The sequence below is a fragment of the Carcharodon carcharias genome, chromosome 11 (assembly GCF_017639515.1).
Source record: "Carcharodon carcharias isolate sCarCar2 chromosome 11, sCarCar2.pri, whole genome shotgun sequence".
Taxonomy (NCBI): domain Eukaryota; kingdom Metazoa; phylum Chordata; class Chondrichthyes; order Lamniformes; family Lamnidae; genus Carcharodon; species Carcharodon carcharias.
The window spans coordinates 93085079-93112996 of NC_054477.1; the positions used below are offsets into that span (position 1 = coordinate 93085079).

A 27918-nucleotide genomic window follows, 5' to 3' on the forward strand; every position below is an offset into this window, starting at 1 on the left:
ACTCTTCCCAACCTCCTTCCAATCCCCCCCACTCTCCCCACCCTCCTTCCAACCCCCTTCCACTCTCCCCACCCTCCTTCCAACCCCCCTCCACTCTCCCCACCATCCTTCCAACACTCCGCTCTCCCCCACACCCTCCTTCCATACACCCCCGCTCCACCCTCACTCCCTTCCCCACCTCCACCCCCTTCCCCACCTCCACCCCCTTCCCCACCTCCCGCACCCCCTTGCCCATCCCTTCCCTAGCCACCCACCCCCCCACCCCCTTCCCCACCCTCACCGCCTTTCTCACCCTCACCCCCTTCCAACTCCCCCGACCATTCCCCCCCATTCCCCTACTTTTTTTTACTTCCCCCCCTCCCAATTTCCCCATTCCCCAACCCCCTCCCGACCCCCCCCCACAACCCAACCCCCTCCCGATCCCCCCCCACCCCCTCCCGATCCCCCACCCCCTTCCCGATCCCCCACTCCCCCCCATCCCCCACTCTCTCCCCACCCCCCCGATCCCCCACTCCCCCTCCCGATCCCCCACTCTACTTCCTCCCTGTTTTCTTCCCCTAAAATTACATTGAACTCGAGTCCCGATTTCTCCCAACTTTTCCGTCTCCCTTCCATTGAAAACTTACCGGGTGCCGGCTGGGGATGAATCTCCTGGAAGCGGCTCAGACTCCGCCACCGCCACCACCAGCTTCCTCTCTGCACAGTGTGAGCTCCGCTCGCCAGGTGCGGAAGCCGGCACCACCACCACCGCCGCCGCCGCCACCGCCTCCTTCTATTGCCCAGCCCCGATCACCCTGAATACGTGGCACCAGAATCTCATTCGTAGTAACTGGAACCGGAGGAAGAGGAGCGACGCTGCCCCCATCTGCTCATCCCCTGGAGCGCCCTCTGTCGGCCGGAGGAGCCGGTCAGTCACATTCACCAAGGCAGGGGGAAAGGGACAGGCTGCTTATTTCACACAGACACTGTCAAAAGAACAGGGACAGGCTGAGCATTTCACACAGACACTGTCACCAAGGCAGGGGGAAAGGGATAGTCTGATAATTTCACACAGACACTGTCAAAAGGACAGGGACAGGCTGATCATTTCACACAGACACTGTCACCAGGACAGGGACAGGCTGAGTATTTCACACAGACACTGTCACCAGGACAGGGACAGGCTGAGCATTTCACAAAGGTATTGTTAATGTCACACAGGGCAGGGGCTGGCTGAACAGTTCACACAGATACAGTCACTGTCATTCAGTATACGCACAGGCTAGGGTCAGGTTGAGCATTTTACACAGTCACTGTCACCTGTGGTAGAAGGATCCAGTACATCAAGGGTTAACCTGGGACTGAGTACAGTACCACCCACTAATGAAATAAGAAGACACTAGACCTAGGGCTCAGGGCAGCAGTGTAGAGCTAAGTAGCAACATGTAAGGACATGCCATGGAGTCCTCTCAGCACCTGTACCCTCTACTGTAAATATGTACAAAGTTCAGTATTGTTAATAAAGACTTCTTGGTAACTTCTGCAAGACTGCTTAATGGTGTCTAAACAGTACACACCATGGGTAGCGACAACCCAACAAAACATCACCCAGTCCACACACACGGCAAGTGTAGGCTGAGCATTTCACATAGACACAGCCACAGCAATCAGACATTAAGAATTTCAGGCACATTGATTTATTCACATGCAGGCACAAGTACTAATATAGAGTGCAGAACCATCAAAGGCTATGCCATTTCAAGTGAGAATCAATCATTTTGGAAATCTAACATATGTTGACATCTCTTGCTGAGTAAAATAACTTTGCATATTAAAATTTGCAATTGATGTTACTTTGCATCACAAATATCTATGTTAAAATTTTCTGACGTTGACAGCATTGTGTTGAATGGTGTACAGAAAGGGCACAATCACGTATAACATGCAGCATCAGGAATATTCAATTTTACCTATATTTTTCCTTTATGGATATTGACAGATCTATTGTATATCTTCAGCATGTTCTGTCTTTATTTCTGATTGCCAGTAGTTGCCGTTTATTTACACTATACAACTTCTGGAGCAGGAAACTTAGCCAGCAGTGTGGGCAGAGCAAGGGGTCAAAATTTTACTTAGTGGTGCAGCTGGGTTCAGGACTGAAATGTTGTTCAGTTACAATTTTTTTCTCTTTGGGTTTAAAGAAGTTCTGAGGCAAAATCTTGTTCAATAAAGTGGAGAAGGGAGAGCAGAGGTGGGGGGTGGGGGGGGGGGAGGTGGGAGAAGAGGCGGGGAGTAAGTTATTTATATAAATCTTATATAAATGTGACAAGGGTGCATTATTTTTCAATGAGCTTGGACCTTCTTTTGAAAGAAAATGAAGCGATAACCTAATGGACCTCTTTAAAATTATGAAGGCGTTTGATATGTGTATCCACAAGTGGGGGAGCCCAAAACTAAGAATCATAAATATCAAATAGTCACTAATAAACCCAAGAAGGAATAGTGGGCTGGAGGAAATTACAGAGATAGGGAGGGTGAGGCTATGGAGGGATATGAGAACAGGGATCAGAATTTTAAAATCAAAACTTAACTGAGTTTCCTGTAATGATAATGCACTCCAGTTCATCTATATGTCCACCAGACATGGAATACCTAATAGAAATCTCAATTTGTGGTTTGCTAAGTTGCTGTTGTTTAACTGGAGTTCAGGATGTGAAACAGAAATATTAGGAGCAGTGAAGAGAGAAAGTGTGTGAAAGAAAAAGAGTAAAACAGAAGAAGATTAACGGAACATAGTGTACATATTTTCATTTGGTAGTGCAGAACTTGAGTATTGCTGAAAAGAGAGACGTCAAAGCTTTTTGTCTTGCACTCATAAGGACACTTTGAAAGAATACCAATACAAAGAGAAAACAATTTAGACTGTATGTGAAAAGAGTGCTGATTGATTGGCAAATGGACACTGATTGGTAGAGGCATTGCCATGGAGCATGCACCAGTGATGGTGACTGACAGTTAACTGCCAAAGATTGTTTTAATTTAAACCAGGCAGCTTGACCCTGATTGGTCAAGGCATTGCCCTGAGGCATGAGTCAGTGAATGGCTGTCATTTATTCTGTTTAGCTGAAACAGGCACAATGTGTGTACACGTTCTTTCTGTCTGCAAAGTACGGGGCTCTGTGTATTGATATATGTAGCTTCTAATACATGCAAATGCACCACACTGCGAACCCAACTGACAATCTTAAATTGCTTGTCAAAGTAATTCTTAGCACACTGAGGATTATTTAGCAAATGTTGTCTAATCGTGGAATCACATCTAATGTTGGACACTGTGCTTTGAGTTTTGCAAGCATGGCCTGGTTGGGTACAGTCTGTACCTTGCAGGTTGCAAACAGCGGCTGGCATGGTATAAAAACAAAAAACTGCAGATGCTGGAAATCCAAAACAGAAACAGAATTACCTGGAAAAACTCAGCAGGTCTGGCAGCATCAGCGGAGAAGAAAAGAGTTGATGTTTCGAGTCCTCATGACCCTTCAACAGAACTGAAGGTTCATGAGGACTCGAAACGTCAACTCTTTTCTTCTCTGCCGATGCTGCCAGACCTGCTGAGTTTTTCCAGGTAATTCTGTTTTTGGCTGGGACATGCTGTTTGATACGATCTGCCAGTCTTTGGGATGCACAGTCTACATACCTAGCATCACACAGGCACTGAAATTTATGTACCACATTATTCATTTGTGTGATAGGCAGAACATCTTTTTGGATTGACAGCAGCATCCTGTTAGTGGTGAATACCACTCGTGTCGCTACAGCGTTGTTAAGAGAAAGAGATAGTTTAACTAAGTTATATTTGTATTTGTGTGTTAGGAATAAGGTATATCCTTAAGTTTAAGTTCAATTTATATTTTTTTCTATTTTTGAGTTAAAAGGAGAAACCTGGGATCTAGTTTTATTTTTGAGTGAAGAAAGCTCTGTTTTATACCTGCATTTCTAATTAAATTTTTACGACTCTTGAAAGAGAGTAAAAGCCAACAGAGTAGAGAAAAAAAATGGTGCTGTTGCTTAGCAATGGGGGTCCAGAGAGGGAAACACACACATACACACACACACACTCAGTTTGAGTTCAGTTGGTCATTATGCTGTAAGTTGAAGGGAGCAGTTTAAGCTCTCTCTAACTGACATACTAGCAGACTGCTGAGGAAAATAAGTCAAAGAATCTTAGATGAGTTGCTCTAAAGTTAAATTAGCAGTGTACGTCAGGTGAGTTCTGGATCTCAAGGGAGATACCAAGTTGTTAGCAGGTTATTGGGAGAGGGAACTGCAGAGAAAGTAGATCTCCGAAAAGAACTGAAAGGTCCCAAAGCCAAGAAGTGAGACGGAAAGGACGGATCCCAAGAAGTCCTTCTAGTCAAAGGAAGAACAGGAGTCTGGAAAAGGTCCTGTTCGGTCGAAGTGAGAGTAAGGGGCAGAGAGGAAGGCTCCAAGCTTAAAGGGAGAAAATTGCAGGACGCAAATTTATGGCAGTATGGTCTTGGGAGAAGCCGGAAGTTCCAAAGAGACAGCTGAAGGTCTGTAACTCTTTACTATGGGCATGTCCTGTTGGCATGTCTGAGTCAGAGAGAGAGAGAGAGAGTGCGTGGAAGAAAGCTTGAATGCTTGTGGTGATCCAGGGGGGAGGAACATCAGAAGGCAAGTTCAAAACCATGGAGGTGGACCCTTGCGGAAGGCGTCTGAGAGAAAGCATTGGTTTGGGAGAAGATTCCAAAGTGAGTTCTTCAAGAGTGGAGATTAGAAACCCTCGTGTAAAAGACAGAGTTCAGTGAGACCGGTTGGCTCATGGTACGATAAGGGTCTGAGGGCAGTTGAGGAGATATCCATAGCATCTGTATGGGGTGGCATCTGTTATTTGGTTTAAGAGTGTGGTGTGCCTGACCACAGGCTGCCTATTGGTTTGCATGGACTGTGTACTTACTGTGTACTTACTTAGAGTAAAAGATAGCTTTCGTAGCTTATGATATCCTTACAAATCTGTATATATCTGTAAAGGTATAGTTGTGGGTGAAGGAGTATTGTAAGATAGTTCATTTTTTCTTGTTAAATAAATGTTTTATCTTTTTGTTAAAAGTTCATTAGCTGACTTCTGTGACTCTGTTCAGTAGCCACTCTCCATGTACGTAAAGAAAAAAAAAGTTAGGATCTATCAAGCCGGGTTCCACCCTGAGATCTGGCTTGTCCAGTGGTAACCTCAGCTGGAATCATAACAGTATGAAACAACTTCACCTGTTGCTCAAATTTTTGAGATACCTTGTCCTTCCAGGGTAATCTGAGGTAGACTGGGCACTTCACAGGGCCGAAAGTGACGGCTTTAGGCCTGTTCATGAGTTTGCGTTATAAATAGCACAAAATGACCTGATCAGGGTAGCCATTATCCTGCAGGATGTCTTTGATGTGCACTGATCAGATCGTTTTGTGCTGTATATCATGCAACCAAATGACAAGAACCACTTAGGTACTGAATGAAACTTAAAGAAGGAATATTTCTGTCTGAAAACCGAGCATGAGATCCATCTCCCAATAATGATCAAATTGATATATAAGTCAATAATTGCTATCCAATTAAATATTATTTTTAAGTAAATGTTACAGGGTATTATTAATTAATTACAATTCAGACTTTTTCTAACAGTAATGTTCCATGCTGAAAGATATATAATAGGGATTAAGCTAACGTTATTTCTCCTCTACATGCTGCCAATCATCCAAAGGCACAAATTTAGTTTTCACATGTATGTTGATGACATCACATCTCTCAGCTCCTCCATTGTTGTTAATCTATCAGGCTGTTTATCCAAAATCTAGTATTGGTTAAGTAGAAACTTCCTCCAATTAAATATTGGGATGACCAAATCCATCATTTTCAGTACCTGAGATTAAGGCAGTCTGATTGCAACCTTGGTGTCACATTTGACCCTGAAATGAGTTTCCAACCTCATTCTCATGGTCATCACTGTGACTGCAAATTTTCACCTCCACAACAACATAAAACTTCACTCCTGTCTCAGTTCATCTGCTGCTAAAACCTTCATTCATGCCTTTCTTTTAACCCTATACTTGACTACTTCAGGGCACTTCAGGCATTGCCCCTCACTATCTCTGTAATCTCCTCCAGCCCCATAACCTTCCGAGATGTCTGTGTTCACCTAATTCTGGCCTCATCAGCATCCCCAATTTTAATCACGCTCATCGATGACTGTGTCTTCGCTTGCCTAGGATCCAAGCTTTGGAATTCCCTCCCGACATCTCTCTGCCTCTCCACCTTGCTTTCCTCCTCTAAGATTCAGCTCAAAACCTTCCTCTTTGACCAAACTTTTGGCCATCTGACCGAATATCCCCTTATGTATCTTAGTATCATATTTTGTTTTAAATGCTCCTGGGAAGCATCTTGAGATGTTTAATTATGTTAAAGGCAATATATAAGTATAAGTTGTTATGGTTATTAAAACAATATTAACAATTTAACTTATTAAGTTTCCAAGATGTTATTTGTAATTGGGTATTTATTGTCTGTGTCCTTTAAAAAAGGGGCCATTTTTGTTACGGTATTTTGATTTGGGTTGATGACACTGGGCTCGATTGGTCCAATCAGAAGAAGAAATAGCTATCAGGTTCATTTGAGTAATTTACCATGTAGGCTATGGTAGCAAAGCGATTATGTGACCAGACGAGTAAGCCAAGACTCTGAACTAATAATCTAAGTAGAATGTGAGTTCAAATTACACCACAGCAGTTTGAGGATTTTAATTCACTTTTTAAAAACATCTAGAAATAAAAAGCAAGTATCAGTAGAAGTTATGACTGTCATAAAAACCTAACTGATTTACTAATGCCCTTCAAGGAAAGAAACATAATAGATTTAGATTGACTCTGTCCCACTCCAATATTGTTGACTTATAATTACTCTCTGAAGTAGCCTAGCAAGTATCAGAAATCTAGACAAAAATGTCAATCATCAAAATAAATGGACTACTAGGCATGAATCAGGACATAATTAATGGCTCAGTCGGCCCTGTAAAGTCCTCTGCATGAACACCTGGAGAGTAGTACCAAAGTTGGGAGAGTTATCCCACAGACTAGTAAAGCAACAGCCTGATATAGACATATTCATCAAATCATACTTAACAGCCAACACCCTGCCTCCTTCATCACCATCCCTAGGTGTGTTCTGTCCCATTGAGAGCTGGTGGCATATTGGAATACAGTCAAGGAAAACTAGCGTGTGAGTCTGGATAGCATGAAGTTTCATGACTTCATGGCAAGTGAGATCAAGGAAACATCCTGCTTCTTATCACCTACCATCATCCTTCAGCTGCTGAATCAATGGTCCTCATGTTGAATGCCAATTAGAAGTAACACTAAGGATAGCAAAGGCACCTAATGTACTCTGGGTGGGTGAACTTCAATGTCCATCAAAAAGAGTGACTCAGTAGCACCACTACTGACGGAGCTGTCTGAGTCTTGAAGAATTTAGCTGCCAATTGTTGCAGGTGTTGGGAGAACCAATATGCTGGTTGACTTCGTCCACATCAATCTGTCACAGATGTGTCTATATATGGCAGCACTGGCAGTATTGACCACCAATTAGTACAAGTTCTGCCTTCACGCTGTGGACACATTTCATCATAGCATGCAGTACTATCACCGTGCCAAGTAGGATATTCAGTACAGATCAAGCAACTCAAAACAAGGTGACTATGAAGGGCTGTGACCTATCAGCTGTAGTACGTATGAACATACAATTTAGGAGCAGAGGTAGACCACTTGGCCCTTTGAGCAAGCTCCGCCATTAAGTAAGATCATGGCTGATCTAACTGTAAACTCCTGCCTACCCCCGGTAACCCTTCACCCCCTTGTTTAGCAACAATCTATCTCCTTCTGCTTTGAAAACATGAGGAAGGAAGTTCCAAAGATTCATTGCCCTCTGAGAGAAAAATGTTTTCTCATCTTTGTCTTAAATGGGCGACCCCTTATTTTTAAACAGTGACTCCTAGATCTAGATTCTCCCACAAAAGGAAACATCCACTTTACATCAACCCTGTCAAGACCCCTCAGGATCTTATATGTTTCAAGTAAGTTGCCTCTTACTCTTCTAAACTCCAGTGGATATAAGCCTAGCCTATCCAATCTTTCCTCATAAGATAACATGCCCATTCCAGGTATTAGTTTAGTAAACTTTCTCTGAACTGCTTCTAATGCATTTACATCCTTCCTTAAATAAGGAGACTATACTGTACCCAGTATTCCAGATGTGGTCTCACCACTGACCTGTACAACTGAAGTATAACCCCCCTACTTTTGTATTCAATTCCCCTTGCAATAAACAATGACGTTCTATTAGCTTTCCTAATTACTTGCTGTACCTGCATACTAACCTTTTGCGATTCATACACTCGGACATCCAGATCCCTCTGAACATCAGAGCTCTGTAATTTCCCACCATTTAGATAATATGCTTCTTTTTTATTCTTCCAGCCAAAATGGACCATTTCACATTTTCCCACATTATACTCCATTTGCCAGATCTTTGCCCACTCAACTAACCTATCTATGTCCCTTTGCAGCCTCCTTAAATCCTCTTCGCAACTTCTTACTTTCCTACCTATCTTTGTGTCATCAACAAATTTAGCAACCATGCCTTTGATTCCTTCATCCATGTCATTTATATAAATTGTAAAAAGTTGAGGGCACAGCACTGATCCGTGTGGCACCCACTAATTACATCCTGTCAACCAGGAAAAGACCCATTTATGGCTATCCTCTGTTTCCTTTAGTTAGTCAGTCTTCTATCCATGCCATTATCTTACCCCCTACATCATGAGCTTCTATTTTCCGCAATAAACTTTGATGTGGCACTTATCAAATGACTTCTGGAAATCTAAGTACGTCCACTGGTTCCCCTTTATCCATAGCACATGTGACTCTTTCAAAGAACTCCAAAACTTTGGATAAACATGTTTTTCCCTTCACAAAACCATGCTGACTCTGCCTGATTGCCTTGAATTTTTCCAAATGCCCTGCCATAACTTCTTTAATAATAGCTTCCAACATTTTCCATAAGACAGATGTTAAACTAATTGGCCTGTAATTTCCTGCTTTCTGTCTCCCTCCCTTTTTGAATAAAGGAGTTATATTTGCTATTTTCAATCTAAAGGCATCTTCCTGGAATCCAGGGAATTTTGGAAAATTAAAACCAATGCATCAACTATCTCATTAGCCACTTCTTTTAAGACCATAGGATGAAGTCTATCAGGACTCAGAGATTTGTCAGCCCACAGTTGTAACAGTTTGCTAACTACCACTTCCCGAGTGACTTTAATATTCCTGAGTCCCTCCCTCCCTCCCTTCCAGTTCCTGATTTATAGCTATTTCTGGGATATAACTTGTATCCTCTATCATGAAGACAGATGCAAAATACCTGTTCAATTCGTCTGCCAAATCCTTATTTTCCATTATTAATTCCCCACTCACTTTCTATAGGACCAACACCACTTTATTAATTCTTATTTAATATCTATAGGAAGTCTTATTATCCATCTTTATATTTCTAGCTAGCTTTCTCTCATACTCTAATTTTTCCCTCATTAATTTTTTTGTCATTCTTTGCTGTTCTTTAGATTATGTCCTTGCTTAACAGTTACACTTCTGAAAAGTGCAACTTTAAGCGAACAATGTTAAGTAAATCTGATTTTCCCCTTACAAATAATGTAAAAACTGTAGTTAGGTTCTGTGGGACCCTTTTCCTCAGGAAAAAAAATTAAAACATTATACCTTGTAAGTTGAAATACTGTATTGCTAAATTTTTATATTTGTAAATTAAATAACTTCTAAAATAAAATCAATCAAAAAACATAGCCTCTTTAAAAATAGCATCTGTGGAAACAGAGTTAGTGTTTCAGGTCAATGACCTTTCATCATAACTTCTATTGCAGGGTCATTAATCTGAAACGTTAACTCTGTTCCATCTACAGATGCTGTCTGATGACCTGATGCGTATTACCAGCATTTTCTGTTTTTATTTCAAAGTTCCAGCAGCTGTAATATTTTGTTTTTGTGTCACATTGAAAGAACTCCATCTTTTAATGCTAAATTTTTTCAAGCAATTAATTAAAATGACAGCAATGGCTAACAAAATGCCATTTAATACTTATTGAATCTTGAGACGTCCTGCCACAGGGTAAAAACACAGTTTGCCATCACGTTTGCACAATATGTCCATGGCCATGGTAAAAACAGTGTGCTATCATGTTTGCACAAGGTGTCCATGTCCATTTAAACTGAAGAAATTTTGAGCTCTGGAAGACATTGTGATTAGTTTAATGCATCTGTGCACAAATATCCAGCTGAGGTTAACAGGTGCTCCTTGTGACAACCTGGATCATGATCTGCATTTCCTCTCTTGTCAGTGATAAGGATTTTTTTTGTGGTCTATGATCTGGATTGTTTCTATACCTTGTGGTCTATGATCCGGATTGCCCCGGTTGCCTGTGATCTGGATGGATTGACTCTGTGATCTATGATTTGGATTGCCTCTCTCTCTGTAATCTGGATTGTCTCATTCTGTGATCTGGATTCTTGCTCTCTCTGTAATCCAGATCGTCCAACTCTGTGATCTGGATTGTCTCCCTCTACTATTTGATTGTCTCGTCTTGTGATCCAAATTGTCCCTCTGTGATATGCAGTGCCTGTCATCTTTGATTTGGATTTGTCTCTTTGTTTTATATGATCTGGATTCTCCCTCTCTCTCTGTGGTACATGATCTGTACTCTCTCTGCAGTATGTGATTTGGATTCTCCCTCTCTCTGTGATATGCAATCTGGAGTCTCTCTCTGTCGTATATGACCTGGATAAAAAATAAAAAATACCTGGAAAAACTCAGCAGGTCTGGCAGCATTGGCGGAGAAGAGTACAGTTGATGTTTCGACTCCTCATGACCCTTCAACAGAACTAAGTAGAAATAGGAAAGGGGTGAAATATAAGCTGGTTTAAGGCTGGGGGGGGGGGGTAGAAAAGGTGGGGGGGTGGTTGTTGGGACAAGCAAGCAGTGATAGGATGGGATAACCAAAAGATGTCACAGACAAAAGAACAAAGAAGTGTTGAAGGTGGTGATATTATCTAAAAGAATGTGCTAATTAAGAATGGATAGCAGGACAAGCAAGGTACAGATAGCTCTAGTGGGGGTGGGGTGAAAAAAGACTAAAAGGGCATAAAAGGTATAGATAAATGATCGGTGGAATACACTAAAAATAATGGAAATAGGTAGGAAAAGAAAAATCTATATAAATTATTGGAAAAAAACAAGAGGGAAGAAACGGAAAGGGGGTGGGGATGGAGGAGGGACTTCCTCCATCCCTACCCCTTTCCGTTTCTTCCCCCCCTTGTTTTTTCCAATAATTTATATAGATTTTTCTTTTCCTATTTCCATTATTTTTAGTGTATTCCACCGATCATTTATCTATACCTTTTATGCCCTTTGTCTTTTTTCACCCCACCCCCACTAGAGCTATCTGTACCTTGCTTGTCCTATCCATTCTTAATTAGCACATTCTTTTAGATATTATCACCACCTGCAACACTTCTTTGTTCTTTTGTCTGTGACATCTTTTGGTTATCCCATCCTATCACTGCTTGCTTGTCCCAACAACCACCACCCCCCACCCCCCCCCCCCCATTCTCTCTCTCCCCCCTCCCTTAAACCAGCTTATATTTCACCTCTCTCCTATTTTTACTTAGTTCTGTTGAAGGGTCATGAGGACTCGAAACGTCAACTGTACTCTTCTCCGCCGATGCTGCCAGACCTGCTGAGTTTTTCCAGGTATTTTTTATTTTGGATTTCCAACATCCCCAGTTTTTTGTTTTTAATTACGTATATGACCTGGATTCAGTCCATTCCTCCACTCGCGCCGACTCGAGGTTGGTTGGCGCTCGGTTTGAATCGCGGAAGTGATGTCACAATGCGCAGTTCGTTATTAAATGTCGGCCTGTCGCTATCGACCAACCGTTACTGGGGAGCGAGCGTGAGGCTTGTTGTCCAGGTGGGTTCACAACCGGCGGCCCCGCTACTGGGCTAGTGAAGGGCAGGCTCCTGTCAAACCGCCCGGCTAATTTTTTTGTGTTGTAGGTTGAGTTTCAGGTGAAGTTTTTGCATTCAGTTGTGTTGCCGGGTTAAAGAGTCGGAATGTTTCTCATCCAGCGCCGATCGTGTGGCTGTGATGTTTTAAGCGATTCATGAGAAAAATTGTCCCGAAGCCGCGATGCTCAGTTGAAAATGATCCTTTTGTAAACAGGTTATTGCCTGAAATTTACACGTGCACAGCAGCTGGCTAACCCTGGGGTTGTGCTGATTTGCGATTTAGTTTCAGCCCCAAATTATTTGAGAGTTTCCCAAGCAAATGTTTTAAAATGTGGCAAAGTTAAATTTTCAGGGACAAACTGAAATCAAGTTGTTGATCAAAAAGTTAAAAGCAACAAAATGAATTCCTCTAAATTTGATCCAAAATGTCGAACTGAATTGCATAAATGTCCCTTGTTATTTTGGTAACCTACATCTGCACACTTCGAATTTTCCCGAATACAGTTGGTAGGTTGGTCACTTTTGAGTACAAATGTCCACTATTTAATTTTTATGAAATCATAGAATTTTTAGAGCACAGAAGGGAGGCCTTTTGGCTCATTGTACCTGTGACAGCTCTTTGCAAGAGCAACTCAGCCTGTCCCACTCCCCTGCCTTTTCCTCATAGTCCTACAAATCTTTCTTCTTCTCTCATTCCCTGTAGACAACCACAGTCTGCGGGTGCACACTTTCAGGCAGTGCATTCTAGATTTGAACCACTATGTGTCCAAAAAAACCCAATTTTTCTTGTCTTGCCAATGGTTCATTTGCCAAGCATTTCAAGTCTGTGTTCTCTGGTTCTTGATCCTTCTGTCAACAGGAACAGGCTCTCCCTATACTTGATGTAGGTTTAAAGTAGAAGGAATAGAGGTCACATGAGGAAAAACTTTTTCATCCAGAGGGTGGTGGGCATCTGGAATTCACTACCTAAATTTGTGGTTGAAGCTGAAATGCTCAAGTTATTTAAAAGATACCTGGATCTGCACTTGAAGTGTTGTAACTTGCAAGGCTACCGACCAGGTGCTGGAAAGTGGGGTTAAAATTAAGTGGCCAGTTTTCTCTTTGCTTTTGGCTGGTGCAGATACGTTGAGCTCTTTCTGTGCTGTAACTTTTCTGTGGTTCTATCTACTCTGTCCAGATCACTTGTGATTTTGAACACCTATCAAAACATACGTGAGCTTCCTCTAAGGAGAACAATCCCAGGTTCTCCAATCTATCAGTGTGCCTGAATTCCCTCGTCCTTGGAACCATACTTATAAACCTTTCCTGCACTCTCTTCAAGGCTTTCACATCCTTCCTAAAGAGTGATGAATTGGACACAATACTCCAGTTGAGGTTGAACTAGTGTTTTATAAAGGTTCACCATAACCTTGGACTTATGTATTTTATGCCTCTAATTATAAAGCCAAGAAACCCCTATGCCTTATTAACCACTTTCTCACCCTGCCCCCTTCAATGATTTGTGTACATATACCCCTAGGTCCATCTGCTACTTCACCCTCTTTAGAATTGTACCCTTTGTTTAATATTGCTCTTCTTTCTTCCTATCAGAATGCTTTCTTCTATCAAAATGTATCACTTCACACCTCTGCAATAAGTTTAATCTGCAATAAATTTAATCTGCCACAAAGCCACAAAATTCCATGGGTTTTGAACGAATGAGTAAACTTTACTATACAAGGTTAGAAAGATGGAACAATTTACACTATCTTTCTTATACTCTTAATATTCAGGGTAAATATGAGCTACGTGTGAATTAACAAGCAAATGTGGTCGAACACACCACATTACACAATAAACAGCAGATGCAACTAATGCAAATCCACCCATTCTGTCAGGCTCTGTCCTTGAGTCCATCAATATCCTCCTCACAGTTCACTATACTTCCCCGTTCTGTGTCATCTGCAGCTTTTGATATTATGCCCTGCATTCCCAAGCCTAGGGCATTAATGCTGATCATGAAAAACAGATGTCCTAATTTTGAGCACCTGGTGAACCCTGCTATATGCTGCTCTCCAGTCGTTCAGCACTACCCGCTCTGTTTCCTGTCACTCAACCAACTTTGTATCCATGCTGCAACTGACCCTTTCATTCCATATATAAACTTTTACAGGACACTTGTTATCTGACCTTGTCATCTACAACTGGTTCTGACTAGACTAATCAATTAAGGCAAGAGCAGAACTCTGGATAATAAATTGTAGAAGAGGTCTATTTTTAAAAGGAAAAATGTATACTTGTCAACAGACGACAGACTTTTACAATTTAAATTGTGGATCAATCCAGGTAGAAGTGTGGGTTCCATGGGAGTGTCGCGTGCTCGCTCTCATCCTTACCTAACTTGTACAAATCCCCATTCACACCTATTCCATGCTGCCAAGAACAAAATGGAGATTTACGCCCAGGGGTATCTGGCTGCTCCCCAGCAGCAAATTAATACTTTTAAACTTAAAGACATTACTGTTTCCAGTCTTAATAACTACTTGATTAATTACCTATTCTTCAATCATAATATGGAACACTACTTATTCCATCACCTGTTTCTGGCTGGTTACTAATTGTACAGTAATTGTTGTTCAGTTTCTGTCGTCTTGTAGGTTGTATAGTTATACAGATTACAAAATGGCTTCTTTGGCCCAGCTAGTGCTATTATGATTCTTGATCAGACACTTTTTGGCAAGATCTGGTTAGGGACCAATAACATTTTCTTTAAATAGGCAAAGATTCAAGACACTTGCTAATAGAACAAAGCCACGAAATTCCATGGGTTTTGAACAAATGAGTAAACTTTACTATACAAGGTTAGAAAGATGGAACAATTTACAATATCTTTCTTATACTCTAATATTCAGGGTAAAAATGAGGTACGTGTGAATTAACAAACAAATGTGGTCGAACACACCACACTACACAATAAACAGCAGATGCAACTAAGAGAGTCCACAGATTTCTCAACAACCCACTGGATGTCAGTAAAACAGAGTCAACCATTTTCACTGTAACTCTGTCTCTCTCAATAGGGAATCCAGTCTTCACCTTTGAAGATCTTGCCGTGAGTCCGCCGGTTAAAGGGCATCAATGACAGCTTCACCCACAGAATTTCAATCTTGTTTCCCGAGCTTCCGTTCCCCTGGATTCCCATGTATATACCGAATCACCAACTCATAAGTACAGCTTAGCTGTTTGTCTCTGCTGAGCAAAAGAATACTGCTCCAAAGAGGCCACCAACCTTCAATTGCCTTCTTGGATCTTCGGGGCCTCTCTTGAGCCCTCTTCAATTACCAAACTCAGTCGGCATCAACAACGGCCCAACTTTTGGCTGCCTTCATCACTTACAGTTTGTTCCCCACAGTCCCTTTCCTGTTTCTCTGTTTCTTTCTTTTTAACTGAACTGGGACCTTTACCCAACCCTGACCCCTCTTTGGAACTCTTCTTTTGGCCTCTTCCTGTCACCTGCCTGGCATCCTAGCCTTCCATGGCACTCTGCTCCCAGTCAACCTGATGTGGGTTTTCGTGCCATTTTTCTTATATACAGGTGTGCTGGGTGCAGCGAAGATAACAATGCCAATGTGCGCGTGTGCAGCCCACTCCTGGTCTACACATGTGCAAAAGCTCCGAGGTCAGCCTGGATTTTAAGTTCCCGACCTCTGCCCTTAACACCAATGTAAGTCTAGTTTTTGTAACAGTACAAAATAGCATCTTACTTTGTTAGCTTACTAAAGTGAATGTAACATGAAACTGTCCTAAAATTGGTCAAGTTAAATTAAAATCTACTGCCCAGGCTTACTTATACATGGGGCAGAATTTTTCATATGGCAGGCGGACTTGGCGGGGGCAGGTGTGGAGCCAACCGCCGCCTGTGATCGGCTCCACGCTGCCATTTTACGCGGGCGGGCCAATTAAGGCCCGCCCAGCAGAAGACACAACCAGTAGCACTCGGCGCTACCTGTGTGGGCAGGGAGAGTCAGGGCATGCCCGCAAAAGAGCGCAACAATTTCCCTGTGGCACGGGGATGCCTCAGAGGGATTGAATTGATAGAAAAATCATTAAATAAATGGTGTAAAAATTTATTTAAACATGTCCCCTTATGCGACTGTGTCACATGAGTTGGGACATGTTTGTATGTTTATGAAAATTTATTTACTTAATAAAAGCTTTAGGAAACCTCATCCCACTTGTGGATGAGGTTTCCTAAAAAAATGTGAAGGCCGCTTGGGCTTTTTGCCAGCCCGCCAACCTTAATGTTGGATGGGCAGCATTCACAGGTACTTCAGTTAATATCTTAATGGCCTTAATAGGCCGTTTACATTTCAGCGGGCATGCAGCCAACTCTGGCACGCGTCTGCTGAACAAAATATCGCGATGGCTTCCCACCACTGAGGTTAAACAGACTGGCCTGTACTTGCTGGTCTTACCCATAGACCCTTTTTAAACAAAGGTGTAATATTTGCAATTCTCTGGTCCTCTGACAACCTGATCTCGTTCCTGGCCATATTTCCAGGTTCCTAGTCTTACTGTGTTTTTTGCTCCCCACTGGGCTCCCTTGCACTCTTTGCTTCTCATTGTTAACATTGAGGTTTATATCTCTGCAACTACAATCCCATACTCTAATCTGGCGCACCACGTGTGCATCTGCGGTGTCAGTAGGCATGTGATTTAGAAATCTGGTTGGGTTTACTTTTACATGGCTGTATTTTTTCACGTCCGTTATTTATAGTATGTGATTGCACCATTGACTTAATTTCCTTTGTGAGATTTTTCAATAGTGACCACATGAAATGAAAAGTTAGGTGATTTATTATTAAGTATATAGCATAATGTTGTAAGTCACGTGGCGGAGTGTTTCTCAATGCAAAAAGTTAGCATGTAGTTACAGCAAGTAATTAGGAAGGCAAATGGAATATTAACCCTGATTGAGTATAAAGTAGGGAAGTCTTAAAACTGTACAAGGTGTGGTGAGACCACATCTATGGTACTGTGTACAGTTTTGGTGTCTTTGTTTCAGGAGAGATATACTGCACTGGAGGCAGTTTATTTGAAGGTTCAATAGCTTTATTTCTGGGATGAAGGAGTTGCTTTAGGAGGAAATGTTGAGCAGGTTGGGCCTATACTCATTGGATTTTAGAAGAATGAGAGGTGAACTTATTGAAACGTATGAGAGACTTGATAATATAGATACTGAGAGCATGTTTCCCCTCACTGGGAGAATCTAGAATGAGGGGCATAATTTTAGAATAACTGATCTCCCATTTAAGACCGAGATGAGGAGGAATTTCTTCTGAGGTTAGTGAATCTTTGGAACTTTCTACCTCAGTGGAGGTTGGGTCATTGAATATATTCGAGGCTAAGTTAAACAGATTTTTGAACGACAGGGGAGTCAAGGTTAATGGGGAACAGGTAGGAAAGTGGAGTTGAGGTCATGATCTTATTGAACAGACTTGGAAGGGCTAACGGGCCTACTGCTCCTATTTCTTATGTTCTTATACATGAATGAAACTTGTGTAGTCAAAGTTGAGATTAAATTGTAGTGTTGTACTTTTTTTTGTTAAAATTACTGTAGTCCACTGTTATAAATATGAGGTTTATAAGGTTTTATGTTTTGGGACTGTCTTAAATTGAGGGTAAGAAGGGGGTCATGTGACTTGTTCTAAAGTCTGCCTGACAACAGGTCTGCTGGATGGCTGTTAAAGATTAAGAGAGGCCTAAATTGTTTTGTTGGGAAGAAGGTACGCTGTGTTCACTGTTGGAGACAATGGTAGCAGCATTTTTGCTTAGTGGTTAGACTCCAAAGATGTTTTTTTTTAATTCTTTCAGGGAATATGTGTGTTGCTGGCTAGGCCAGCATTTATTGCTCATCCTCAAGTCCCAGGAAGTTATTGAGAATATTGGGTTGTAAGCAGTTGTGCTTTAAATCGTACAATTATTTCCAAGACGAGAGTTGGGCTCTATGAATAGCTAATGCAAGGCCCATGTGATTCATGTGGCCATGGAAAGGGGCTTTGGGAGGGGAAGGAAAATATCCCTGAAACTCCCAGACACAAGGCTCAGGATCAGAGAGAGAGAGAGAGCAGCCAGAAGCTGAAAGTCTCTTAAGGTTCACAGCACAGTGCAGGTGGGAACTCGTGTTTTGATTGAAAAGATCAATTTCATGGGAATTTAAACAAGGTTGGAAGATTTGCTTAGCTTTAGCTAAAAGGAGGAATCAACAGGAAAAAGCCCTCATTGTAAAGGACAGTCCTGGGCTTTAAGAACTACCAGGCTGAGAGGAAAAGAACGGAAGTAAACCCTTGGGAGCTAAGACTCACTGGACTGAGTCTGTGAAAATTGAATGTTTTCTTAAAGGACGGTGTAAAATATACCTGTGAAGTTTCTTTTTGGTTGTGGGGGAATGTGGTTCTGTACAAACTCCCTACAAAACTAGTGTTTAGTTAATAGTACTGTTAATTTTGGTTTAAGTCTTTAAAATGTGAAATCTTGTCTTGTTAGCCTTTCAGCTATTAACTAGAAGTTCTAATTTAATTTTTAAAAGTCAGTAGTCTCTGGAGGTTGCAACGGTTAATCTAAATGGCGATTCTTCACATCAGCTGGAATGACATGATAAATAGTGTCAGCCACTGTAGGCTCACTATGGGCAGCCTGCAAAGTGAGGGTCTTAATGCAGCTGGTCAAGAATACTGATTTGCAGTGTTCAACTTGCCCGTGTTATATAAAAACAAAATGGACTAGTAGTGTGTTTTTAAAAAAACTCAATTGTGATTAAAACAAAGTCAACTGTAGGTGCTGCAATCACACTTGTCTATATCTCAGACATCACTGAAGATATGAGGAAAAACAAACTGAACCCTTTCACCTGTGTAACTTCCAGCATGTTCTTAACTTAGAAGATAGGTTGAACTGAAGCTAGAAGGAATCGACAGAACTTGCATATTGGCCCAAGGTTTTTGTTCTATGAATATATAATCTCTAGATAAAGCAAGGATGAATTGTTTCTAGGACTAGTAAAGATCCTTTTATATTGATCTTTCAAGTGGATTTCTGAAGTCTCTTAATTGATTCTAGTTTCTGCAAGACTTTATGATCAAACACCTGTGTTTGAGTCTGTTTTCAGTTGAATGGTAACCAGATATGACGGCATAAATGCAGGTTTCATGGGTGCTGAACTGCTGTATCTGATTTGAAAGACGAAAATAAAAGCAGCGGTAATCTCTAGTAGTTGGAAGGAAAGGAGAGATGTCGAAAAGAACACTGGAACCATCGCAAGATGATGGAACACCTACTGGGACTTAGTAATGTTCCTGAGGGCTAGTAGTGCTATCACAGATGATCTAAGAGAACATGTTACAAAAGTAATTATATTCAAGTTTGTCTAATAATTGTAAGTCATGCTTTTGGAGAGCTCAAAGTCTTATATTCTTTTGTCCAACATGGATTGTATTCATCACAATTTAATCTTCTATCCTGAGTTCCGTACTTATCTGCTACAAGTTGAGTCTCATATTATTTGATTGGCTTTCTTCACATCTTTTATAATCATTTTATTTTTCCATCTTCTTAGTACTAGGCAGAGCAACTAACCACCACAACAACTTATATTCGTATGGCACCTTTAACATAACAAACATCCTAAAATGCTTCACAGGACTGTTATAAAACAAAATAACACCAAATCCCAAAAAGCAATATTGGATCAGATGACCAAAATCTTTGGCCAAAACACAGGTTTTCAGGAGGAAAGCGAGGTGGGGAGGTGAAGGGAGGAAATTGATGCTGAGTCAATTGAAGGCACCGCCACCAATGGTTGTTATTAAAATGGAAATAGACCAGAATTAGATGAGTGCGGATAGCTCTGAGAGTTGTGGGGCTGGAGGAGATTACAGAGATGACGGTGTGAGGCTATAAAGGGATTTGAAAACAAGAATGAGAATTTTAAACTCAAAGACATTGCTTGACCAGGAGCTAATATAGGTCAGAGAACGCAAAGGTGATAGGTGAACAAGACTTGGTGCATGTTAACACATCAGCAGAAAAGTTTTGGTACTTCAAGTTTACAGAAACCTGCCAAAAGACTTATGATAGTTGAGTCTAGAGGTAACAAATGCATGAATGAGGCTTTCAGCAACAGATGAGTTGAGACAGCGGGGGAAGTCTGGTGATGTTATAGAGGTGGAAATGGTGAGACTATTGCTAATATGTGATTGGAAGCTCAACTTGGGGTCAAATGTGACACCAAGGTTGCAAACAGACAGGCTTAATCTCAGACAGGGAGAAGGATGGAGTTGGTAGCTGGGAAAGGAGTTTGAAGCAGGCACCAAAAATATTGGGCAGATGAAGCTAATGTTTAATTGAATGAAATTTCTGCTCATCCAGTGTAGATATTGGATTAGGAATGTGGTAATTTAGCAACAGCAGAGAAGTCAAAAGAGGTGGTGGCAAGGCAGAGTTGGGTGTCATCAGTGTATATGTGAAAACTAACGCTGTGCTTTTGGATGGTATCACTGAATCATAGCATGTAGGTGAGAAATAGGTGGGACCAAGGATTGATCCTTGGGACATCAGAGTTGCAGGATCAGGTAGAGAAGCCATTGCAAACGATTCTCTGCCTATGATTAGGTAGATAAGAATGAAATCAGGTCAGCGCACAGTCCCACCCAACTGGATGACAGTGGAAAGGTGTTGGTGAAAGCAAGTGTGGTTAATGGTGTCAAAGGCTGCAGATAAGTTGAGAAGAACAAAGGGGGAAAGATTAGTTTTCCCACAGTTTCATAGGATGGCATTTTTTATTTTGATTTTGTGACTGGGCAAAAATCTGATTGGAAGGATTTTGGCAAGGATGGGCATGGATTTGAGAAGCGCAAACACATTCAAAAGCTTTTGGAGAGGAAAAGGAGGTTGGAGATGGGGCAGTAGTTTGCAAGGAATGTGAGATCAATAATCTTTTTTCAGGAAATGGATGATGATAGCAGTTCTAAACACCTGAAGGGAGAGAACTGCTAACTATAATTGCTAAATGGGAACCAGGAGGCAAAGCTGGGAGGCCAGCGCTTTATTGTGAATAGGGCTGAGGGAGCAAGAGATGGCTCTCCTGGGTAGGATGAGATCCGAAAGAAACTAGAGAAAGATGCAAGCTCAGGGCTAGGGCTGGAGGGAACCTTAGCGAAAGTTTAATCCATTGAGCCAGTGGAATGAAGAAACTGCTCATTAGTCTCTATCTTAAATGATGAAGAAGTCATGAGCTCCTTGCACTTATTGTTATTGAGGGTGCAGGATACAGGGAGAAGGGTTGATGAAGGTGGTATGCAGTAGAGAAAAGAAACTGGGGGCTATCTTTTCATTCCAACATGATCCTAGAATAATGAGCGATTTTAGCAGAAGAGAACAGGACCTGATAATGCTTTATATGATCCAGCCAGATATTGCGATGGATGGTTAAACCAGTTGTCTGCCATAACCTTTCAGGTCTGCATCCCTTGAACTTAAGGGAGTGAAGATGAGGGTTGTACCAGAAGAACAGTCAGGGTGAGACAGTGTCATGGTTTTATAGGAATTAAGATATCAAAAGTGGAGATTAGGGTGTAGTTGAGCAAATCAGCAGCAGCTGAAATGTGATAAACAGTGGCACAAAGAATAGGTAGTTAGAATCTTGAAAATGCAGTTGTAAATGAATTGGGGGCTATTCTTGCTGTACCCACCCCTGCAAAAAATAAAAGTGCCATGTTGGGTTGTGGAAGGGAGATATGAGGGCAGATTGATACAAGGAAGTAATCAGAGAGATGGTCTTATCTATGATTTGATGCCAGCGGCAACATGAGATGATGAGATCAAGAGGCTGTGAATATGGGTTTGGAAGTTTACATGGAGGGAGGATGGGTGGGTAATGAAATTCAGAGAAGGGCAAGTGTGATGAGTTGGGATAGAGGTTGAAATCACAGGATGCAAAATTGTTTGTTGCGGGGAATGAGAGAAAAGCAGTGAGAAAATTTATATTGTACCTGGGAGGATGGTATAGAAAAGGCTTGTCTAGCCCGTGGGTCGAATGCGACCCGTGAAGCCCCTCCATGTGGCCCTTTGAACCACTGTTCAAAATGCCAGTAAGTGAAGTGGAAGATTCAGTAAGGAGCTCCTCCAATCACAGGCTGCTGCTCACCCATATTTGCTACTGATAGGCTCATGGGGGTCTTGTAGGTGGTGGTGGATGTGGGGAGACATGCTGGGCCTGGGGAAAAGGGGGTGTGTGACAGACTCACCCTCACATCAACACAAACTAGCATAGTGGGTGAGCGAGTGCGCATCCTGAGACTGGAAATACTGTGACCCCCCCCGAAACTCTAATAGTCATTTTTGTTATTTACTCTTTTTTTAACTTATCAATACATTGCTTTGATGTTGCTTCATTTCTGGTCAGCAAGTTCTTTCTTCATACCTGAACATTTTATTTTGAAATTGATGTTTAATGCTGTACCACCACCCCCCACCCCCCACAAACACCAAGTGAAAAGGTTGGGCAAAAAACCTGGTATAGAGCAATTATTTTGAATCTGAGCTGGGAGGGATGGAACATTGAGATGCTCAAATGGAGCAAAGTGCAGGAGGAGTAGGGTCAGACCAAGGTCCATCTGCATGTGTATATTTGCTGCTGCTCCAGATCCAAGCCCATCACTCTATTTACACTTTTGCTCTTTCTTAACTTTTCTCTTGACTCACTACTCTACTTCCAGGTGTTCTACCCACCCACTGACTCTGCCAGTGGATTAGCTCTCACCACACTGCCATTGTGATGGTTATGACAGGGGAAGTGGTGGAAGATGTAGGCAGGTAAGGACACTTCATTAAGAGGAAAGGGGTCATTACCCCTTCACCAGGTTTCTATTAAGGCCATAATGTCAATGTAATCACCCACAGTAAGTTCATTGGTGGCAAGGCCTTGTTCACATGTGAAGGGACGTTCTAGAGGGATATGTGTAGAGGGGTGGTGAGAGCTAATCCACTGGCAGAGTCTACAGGATCAGCAGTGACGGGAAAGAGTTGGTCAGGAAGGAGATTTGGTCACCCACCTTTTGGATGAACTGGGTGGGAAGGCTGATGAGAGTGGGATGGGGCAATTGGGGCTGCTGCCCTTAATGAGCCAGCGCTGAGTGCCTCAAGCCCTTTGGAGGATGCCTAGAGAGGTACAGACGGAAGCTGTATGCTTATCTAAGAGGGAGTCCAGCCTGAGATGGCAACAAGAGAGCATGAAGATTGAGCTAAGGAATTGGGTGGGTAGAACACCTGGAAGTAGAGTAGTGAGTCAAGAGAAAAGTTAAGAAAGAGCAAAAGTGTAAATAGAGTGATAAGCTTGGATCTGGAGCGGCAGCGAATATACACATGCAGATGGACTTGGGGGTGAGGATGTAGGTCTGCCTACATTAAAAATAAAAACCTGAGAGGAAATGGGAGATAAAAGGAAGGAGTCCAGAGTTAGCCATAGGTCATGTGCTGGGATAATGTTTACTTAGGCAAAGTAGAATCATTGTGAAAGACGTATACTCCTGGTGTCAGTTCAAGATATATATGTATTGGTATTTGTTTAGCATGGTGAATAGTTGGTGGTCGGCATCTAATTTTCTTCCCATCTCATCCATTTTTAAGATTGTGTAAACCATAGGTTCATGAAATCAATTGAGACCAGTTTGACCAGGTCTTCTGATCATGTGTAGATTGCAGGGTGGAATGTGCCATTTTAGATGATTTCAAGTCCTGAATGATGAGAACTTGGGAGCTTTGCACTGGGATAGGTGCATTGGAAGGGAAGTGAATCCTTGGTTCCTGGTAGAGGGGGTTGGTTGCCCTAGGTTGTGACTTGGTGTCATTTAAGTTTAAAGCAGCTGATTCACTGTTTCATATTGAAGTATTAAAGCAGTAATCTCCAAGTGGAAGATGGTGAACATAAACCTGCAATTATTGATTTTTAAGGAACCTTGTTTCTAAATTGCTTTTCCTACAGACACAGGAAGGATGAAAAGAAAAGTGGTCAGGTTGAGTGGCCTTCGTCTTAGTCCAAATGAAGAAGCACTTTTGATAAAAGAAGAGCACGAGAGGAGGCGAAGATTAAGAATAAAACAGGTATGGTCAGCAAAGCACTTCTTATTTGTTAGAAGTCATTCTTTTCTTTTAACTCAAAAGACTAATGTGTGGAATTCTACAGCATAGTGTCTCAATCCAATGAAACAAAATCTGTTTTAAAATGTATGTTTTATCCTACTTTACTGGTGATATGCTACTTTTAAATATATATTTTAGGAGTCTGTTTTATAGTGGTTTTGACAGGCTTTTGCGGAAACTTGCATTGTAGCACACTTAGACCCCTTTTTATAGTGCATTTTAGTAGTGTCCAAAATAAAAATGTTTTCAGTTGTTTTGAGTTCTTAAGTTTTCTCAGTTTTTCTCCCTGTTATTGATAAAATAAAAACAAACACCCAAGCTTTTTAAATTGGCAGTCATAAATGACTTTAATGCCCATATTCAAAATGTATGACTGGTGACTATCCTGCTCTTTATTCACTGGGAGCTACATTTAATTTGGCTTATTGTACAAAATTGCTCAGCATAAGGTTCGTGCCTGGTAACATAAGATTGATAATTGTGGAATTTAGGGTAAAAGGTTGCAACAGTTGTAACTTACACTTCAAAAATAGTTAATTAGTTGTGAGGAGCTTTGGGAAATCCTCAAGAAGTGAAAGGTGATATGTAATTGTAAGTTTTTTTTTACTCCCCGCATAACCAGTACATTAGAGCTTATAAGGACCTCAGTAAGCCCCCACTTAAACTTGTAGCTCCATCCCATGACTTTAAGTGAAACGACTTCAAGCAAATCACATTTTCCCATTAAAAGCAATGTAAAAGCTGCAGCTAGATCTGTAGGACCTTCCTCATCAGAAAAAAAATTAAAGCTTTATACCCTTTAAGTTTTAATATTTTATATTGCTAAATTTATATCGATAAATGAAACAACTTTTAAAAATAAACTTAAATATAAAAGAAATATGGTAACTTTCTACTTGCAGTACATCCTACTCACCACACATCCTGGTCTCTGACCCTCCTGGTCGTTGCGGATCCTTTCTCTCGCCGATCCTCTGGTTTGCAGCTTCTGTCATTCCCTGACTCACTGTCTCGCCAATTGTCAAACTTGTGACCTCTCCAGCTCCGGAACTCATCCTCTCACTGCTTACCCTCCAGGCTTGCAGCCTCTCCTGCTGCCTAACCCACCCTCTTGCCAATCTTTCCTCTCATTGAACCTCCTGCTTCCTTACTCTCCTGCTTGCCTTTTTCCCTCTCCTGAACCCTTGTTGCAGGCTCTAGAAATGAGTGGCAAGAGACCGAAGGACCAGCTTCAACTTGCAGGAGGCAAGGGATTAAGGGACTCCAACTGTTTTTCAGAAAACTGGCAAGTTCCGAAATCCGGCACAAACTCGTTCCCAAGGGTGCCGGATTTGAGGTACTCTATCTGTAACAGATCCATGATAATGAGTCAGTTTACTCAATGGATTGAATATGTTCAGGACATGACTCCTCTCCGCCATGTTAAAAACAGTGGGAAGCAGCCTCCCTTACTCTGCCTCCATCAGCGCTATGGATGTGGAAGCTGCTCCCAGTGGCTTTAAAAGTCAGACGGGTTGGAGAGGGAGATTTCTGATCAAAAAGGGGTGAAACTGATCACAAACCCACTTGAAGAGAACTTGCCTCCTGCAAGTCAAAGCTGCTCCTCCTGCCTCTTGCCACTCATCTCCAGAGCCTGTGCTCACGGCAAAGGTTTAGGAGAGTGAAGTGGTGAGAGCAAGGATCGTCGGGAGTGGATGAGGCTGTGAGCCCAGAGGGTCAGCAGTGCGAGAATGAATCAGGGAGAGGCTGCTCCAAAATGGCATCGATCAGGTCACACAGTCCTGTCAGACTGGCAGGAAATGACATGTTAAACGACAACACGGGGCCGTTTAACTGAGCATTAAAGTGAAACAACATCAGATGGGCAACATTAAATGGGGGCTTACTGTATACCACTGTTTCATAATTTTCTGCAAATTGGAATAATGTGAAATCTTAACTATAGATATTAAAAACTTCACAAAAAGGATGTATGGTAGCCAAGGCTGAGACTATTTCTCCTAACTTCACTGGTTATGTTCAGGTCCGAGAACAGGAGCGTTCTATTGCTGTGCAGATTCGAGAGGAAGTAAAGCATCGTCGTAATCAACAACTTGAACAACTGGCAAATGAGTTGAAGGCTGAATGGCAGATGGCACAAGTGGAGAAAGCGAAGAGTCTAGAAAAGCTGTATATCTGTAGTTTAAAGGAAGTGGGTGAGGGGCATAGACAAGCTAAAGAAAATGTGAGTAAATGATATCGCCTTCCATCTGTAAATAAATGTGACCCAAGTAGTCTGAACACATTGGTCAGATGACATGTAAATTTTTTTCCGTTTTCTGAATGACTAGTGAGTGTGAATGTATGTCGTCCAAAAAGCAATTTACTGCAATTCAAAATGAATTGTTAAACCTGAGCACATTAATCCTTATATAGCAGAAAACTTACAGGCTTTTGGCTCATAAGATTTGCTTTTGGAAACTTTAATCTAGCTGTGAATATGAGAAAATTGGGGGTGGAGATGTGGGCATGGGGAGAAACCTGAACTGTAACATAGCTTCGAAGTATTTATTCTTACCTCTTTTGTTTCACTATGCAAGCCATCATTCACTGACTCATATCTGGTCAGGTGATGAGCTCCCAAGATTTTGCCAACACTGCCCTGTAATTTGTCACTTAAATTCATAGTATTTGCTATTTGACAGCACATTGCAGGTAATTGTAATTCGATCTTCACCCAGCATTTCCATGTGTACGTTTTGTTCCAGGATCCGCCCACTCTCCAAAACATACCTGAACCTGGTTGCTGGTTTATTGGCCCCAAAATGATTTTACCTTGTCCTAATCCCACCACAAAGACTTTGTCTATGACCTGGCCTGCCTTAACTGCACGTTTATTGCATACTCATTGAATATTACTTTTTTAAAAGCCATTTTTTCCCCATGCTGCTACATTCAACCATTTTCATTTTACAAATTCTTGCTGGCAGCCCTTAGTTAACTTCCCTTTCTAAATGACTATTAATTTCATTCCATATAACATATTTAACGGGCCTACCAATTGTTAAAGTTAGGTTGACTGGTCCAGAGGTATTTGTTTTATCCCTTTCTCTTTGCTTGAACTGAAGTCACATTGAACAACTTTGGAAGACACAGAGTTGCCAATGATTGTTGTCTAAGCCTCCACTATTTTCTCTTTATCCTTCCTTAATTGTCATTCTAGAATGTAAGCCAACAGGGCCTGGTGCTATTTCCACTTTGAGTTTCACCAACTTCTTCACTACTACAGCCAACCTATCGAATTGCTCCACCACCTCCCCTTGTATCACACTATCACACATTTGGTATCCTTGTATTCACAATTTGTTGCTCCTGCCATTACTTGGTTCTCCATCAAAAGATTTCCTTTTTTTATTTAATTTGCTCTTGCTCTTTTTTAAAAATCTTTTACATGCCTATAGATCCTTTACATTTTCTCTTTTTTTTACTTCACTTGAAGGCTTTTTAAAAATCTTGTGCCCCCACACTCCCAGTAATATTTTCCCTAGGTTTCTTGTCTCTAGTATGATTTTAATATTAATTTCCTACTCATTAAAGTACTTGTAGTATTCTTTCTCATCCATATTTTAATCATATTTTAGTTTTCTGTTCTT

At 41.6% G+C, this 27918-nt stretch overlaps 1 protein-coding gene across 1 annotated transcript in view; it reads left to right on the forward strand.

Moving 5' to 3' along the window:
- Positions 1–11987: 11987 nt before the first annotated feature.
- cep295 (centrosomal protein 295) overlaps positions 11988–27918 on the forward strand; it is a 119878-nt gene continuing 103947 nt past the window's right edge. The window contains exons 1-3 of the mRNA XM_041199489.1: positions 11988–12071; positions 24129–24247; positions 26310–26510. Coding sequence (XP_041055423.1) covers positions 24140–24247; positions 26310–26510 — 309 coding nt within the window. The 5' untranslated portion in view covers positions 11988–12071; positions 24129–24139. The remainder of the gene's footprint in view (positions 12072–24128; positions 24248–26309; positions 26511–27918) is intronic.